Source organism: Myotis davidii, unplaced genomic scaffold (genome assembly GCF_000327345.1).
Source record: "Myotis davidii unplaced genomic scaffold, ASM32734v1 scaffold425, whole genome shotgun sequence".
In the NCBI taxonomy this organism is placed as follows: Eukaryota; Metazoa; Chordata; class Mammalia; order Chiroptera; family Vespertilionidae; genus Myotis; species Myotis davidii.
The window spans coordinates 4,010,848-4,014,967 of record NW_006296413.1 but is presented as its reverse complement, the minus strand read 5'-3'; the positions used below and the strand labels follow the sequence as shown (position 1 = coordinate 4,014,967).

The following is a 4,120-nucleotide window of genomic DNA, read 5'->3' as shown; positions in this document are numbered from 1 at the left end:
ACACACACACACACACACACACACTCACTCTAAGCTCCTCTCTCAATCTTTCCTGGTCCCTGGCGCTACCAACCACCAAGTGCTCAGGCCCCAAACCACAACATCATACTTCCTTCCTCCCTTTCCCCACATCCAACCGTGAGCAGGTCCCATCGGCTCTGTCTGGGAAGCACACCCTGAATCTGACCTCTTACCACCCGGCGCGGCCACCACCATCGCTCAGCCACCACCATCGCTCACCTGAACGACTGCAACGGCTCCTCCCTGCCCTCCCCGCGTCCACATGCCTTCTGAGGGCCCGAGGGAGCAGCCTCCTTGGCCTTCGGGTGGCTCCTTGGGGTGGGGCGGCCAACCCCAGTCTCCGCCTGTCCCCACAGGGCCTCCCTCTGTGTCTTCTCGTCCTGTCATTGGTGACCTGCTTTCATGGTCATTGGCTTTAGGGCCCACCTGGCTAATCCAGGACGATCTCAGCTTCAGTTCCTTAACTTGCACGTTTTCCAAATAAGCTCACAGTCACAGTTCTGGGTGGACAGATCACTAGGGAGCCACCGTTCAACCCACGGGCGGGGGGAGACAGCTAAAAGAGTTTAAATTGAATTTAAACTTCAGTCCTCCAGTGAGCGATCACCTTTCCAAGCATAGAAGACTTTCTGGCCTGCGCATACTGGCGCCTTCAGCCCTGACTGTCCATGCGTGACTTCAAAGGTGGTTCTGAGGAGGCGGTGGCTGCCTTGTGCTTGCTGCAAGGCTAATCTGAGGCTGTGTGTCTCTAGGGAAGGAGTTGGGGGGCGGATTTCTCAGCCCCAAACCCACCAGTTCCGCTCTATTCACTGCTGGGGGCATTGCCACTGCTGGAGAGGGGACAAAGTTGTTCCCTTCTGAAAAATGGCCCCCTCTGAAAAAGCCAGCTGCTAGCATTGGTGCTGAATCCAAAAGAAGGACCCAAGGAAGGGCTGGCTCTCACCCAGGGTGGCGGGCAGCCGCTCGGATGCCCCGACCCCCCTCCTGGTTTTTGTGTCCTTGTGCAGCCCTCTCTCCTCGAGTGGGGGCGGGACCCAGTGACTTGCCTCTACTGGTAGAATAGTCACCGTGACAGGATGTCGTTTCTGAAATTAGGTCACAGAGAGACCGTGGCTTCCATGTGCTCACCTTTCCTTGCTCTCACGCCAGCTTAGAGAAGCCAGCTGCATGTGGCGCTGCCGTGCGGAGAGGCCCACGCAGTAAGGAGCTGACCTCTCCTGCCGACAGCCTGCAAGAACCTGAGCTCCCCGGTCCAATGGCCCGCAAGGAGCGGAATCCCGCCACCAACCTTGTAAGCGAGCTTGGACGTGGACCTTCTGAGGCCTGCAGGCAGCCCTCACAGAGAGCTTAGAATTGAATTCCCCAGTCGAGCCTTCGAGTGGCTGCAGCCCGGGCCCATATTTTGGTTGGAGCCTGTGTCCTGAGCCAGAGGCACCCGGCGAAGCCACGCCCAGATTCCTACCCCCACAGAAATGTGAGAGGATAAGCTTTGGAGTAATTTGTTATGTAGCAATAGATGCAGGCGGATACAGACTCTTTCCATCTATCTGAGCACGTGGAAGGCTCCGGCAGTGGTGATGGCTGTGTTTACACATCGGGGCTTCACAGACATTAGCACATATCCCTCCAAAAGCGACACTAGCTCCGCCTACTTCTTCGGTTCAGTTTATATTTTTTAAACAAGCAGAATATCAAGCTATAGTAACAGTTGCACATTCTATTTCTTTTCTGCTTAATATGTTAAAGCATTTTCTCATCTCATTAAATATTCTTCAAAGCATCCTTTGTTCTTAGGACCTCTTCAGTCATCATCATATGAGTGTACCAATGCTAATTTAGTCACACCCCCCTCTTACATGTTATAAACTTAAGGAAGGCTTAGACCGTCTAGGGTCATGTCTATCAGCCTGTGGCTGCCCCGTATGCAGGGCCTACAGGGAGAAGATGGGGAGGCAAGATTGCCTGTGGCCCTATGGTCCTGTTGTTGCATCAATTCTATGCCCTTTCCTAGCTGTGTGACCTTGAACTTGGTACTTAACTCTCCTGGGCCTCAGTTTCCCCTTCTGAACAGTGTCATTAGAGGTGTCACTGAATTAACCCAAGTAAGACAAGCAGGTGCCTGACAAATGTTAGGTATAGAGACACGAGTCAGACCCTGGTATCCTCATCCCCTATCAAGTCGTAGTCCATGTGTGTTATATCAACTCTGGTCCCTCTGATTAACATCTCGGCTTCCCTCCCACCAGTCTGCTCTCCCCAACCTCTGGCGGCCCAGCTCTGCTGCCACCCACAATCCTGTGACCATTGCACCTACGCTTGCTGGGTGACCTTGGGCAAGTCCATTCTATCTCTGGGCCTCGGTTTTTTCATCTGAAATTTGGGAGGGGGGTTAGATTACGAGGTCCATGAGGGAGTGCCCACCCCTAAGATTCTAGACCAGTGATTCTCAACCTTCCTAATGCCACGACCCTTTCATACAGTTCCTCACGTTGTGGTGACCCCCAATTTCATTGTTACAAATTGAACATAATTAAAACACTGATTAATCACAAAAAAACATGTAATTATATATGTGTTTTCCGATGGTCTTAGGCGACCCCTGTGAAAGGGTCGTTCGACCCCCAAAGGGGTCTCGACCCACAGGCTGAGAACTGCTGTTCTAGACAATTCCCTCTTCTTTCAGAGGCCCTTTGTTTTCAATAGTAGGAAGTACAAGCAGAGCTTTAAACCATTAGCCAGAGCAAAAGGAATCAGAAAACACTTTATTTACCATAACAACGTGCGGAGACTTAGGCTCAGCATCCTGGAGTGTGTGTAACACTCGCTAGCGTAGTGTCTGCTGAACATCGGGGCGAAGAGGGGGACCTTCTCCTCTGAAGCCCCTCACGGCGCTTGTCCTGGGTCTGAGTGAGTGAGAACCCCAATCGGAGCGGACACCGCAGCTGAGCTCCAGCCTGGTCCCCAGTCCCTGTCCTTCCAGGAGCCATCAGACCAAGGAACAGTGAGGGTCACTGACCAGAGGGGCCTGGGGCTGCACAGGGATGGGGGTGGTGCTGAAGAAGAGACGGGTCTCACTCCTGCCAGGTTCAGGTCCAGCGCTTGCTTAAACATAACCTTGCACCCGGCCCTTCCCTCCCTCCTTCCTCCAGCCCTTTGTGCACTACATGCAGGGCTCTCTAGTACATCACCCCCTCCCCCCTCCTGCCACGTGGCCTCGGGGGCAGGGGGGAGGCAAGGACGCATTTGGGAAGAGCCTGGGAAGCTGACCCTGCAGACTCTCCCCAGGCCTCGGTATGGAGAGAGGCACCTCACCTGCAGAAACCCCCGGGGGGGACTACTCCGGGCTTCTCCCCAGCCCCCTCCCCCCACAGGTTCAGTTCTGAAACCGAAAACCCTGCTGGAGGAAGAAAGAGTCCCTTCCGGGCTCCCGCCAGGCGTCTCCCCACCCCGGCTTGGACTCCGGACCTCCTGTTAGGACAAGGTTTCGGGAATGCAGCGCTCTGCGGCCGGGGATCACAACGCGGAAGGGAGACTCCTCCCTGCTCCCAGCACTCAGACGTCTTCACACCAGCCTGCAGGTCTGGGACTTCAGCCCCCAAGGCGCCTGGGCCAGGATCCCACCAGCAGAGGAAGGGGCAGGTGGTGGCGTTTTAGGCCCCAGGAAAGGCTGTGTGACCTGGGACACGCCGCGGCCTTCTCTGAGCTTCTGTCTCCTTCTCTGAAAAAGTGACCATCTGGACTCTGCAGGATGGCCATGAAGTTGAGCTAGGATAGCGTTGGTGACAGGGCCTGGTCGGTGGCGGGCACAGTGACGGCTTCCTTTCCCCGGGCACTCCTGGGCCAGCCGGTCAGCCAGGAATAGGCCCCAGGAAAGGCTGTGTGACCTGGGACACGCCGCGGCCTTCTCTGAGCTTCTGTCTCCTTCTCTGAAAAAGTGACCATCTGGACTCTGCAGGATGGCCATGAAGTTGAGCTAGGATAGCGTTGGTGACAGGGCCTGGTCGGTGGCGGGCACAGTGACGGCTTCCTTTCCCCGGGCACTCCTGGGCCAGCCGGTCAGCCAGGAAGGGCAGCTCCGGGGGCCATGGAGATGCTGGGT

The 4,120-nt window shown here is 55.6% G+C and overlaps 1 protein-coding gene and 1 long non-coding RNA gene across 2 annotated transcripts in view; one reads left to right on the top strand and one right to left on the bottom strand.

The window, feature by feature from the left end:
• LOC102751449 (mitochondrial import inner membrane translocase subunit Tim17-B-like) overlaps positions 1-2,348 on the top strand; it is a 17,308-nt gene extending 14,960 nt beyond the window's left edge. Inside the window, exons 4-5 of the mRNA XM_015568975.1 lie at positions 1,171-1,312; positions 2,268-2,348. Of these exons, the coding sequence (XP_015424461.1) occupies positions 1,171-1,312; positions 2,268-2,348 (223 nt within the window). The remainder of the gene's footprint in view (positions 1-1,170; positions 1,313-2,267) is intronic.
• A 420-nt stretch (positions 2,349-2,768) lies between these two features.
• LOC107184354 lies at positions 2,769-4,114 on the bottom strand. The gene is made up of 2 exons (XR_001515179.1): positions 3,906-4,114; positions 2,769-3,697 (listed from the first exon to the last, which is right to left on the bottom strand). It is a non-coding gene; the product is annotated as an uncharacterized LOC107184354 (long non-coding RNA).
• Between the last annotated feature and the right edge of the window lie 6 nt (positions 4,115-4,120).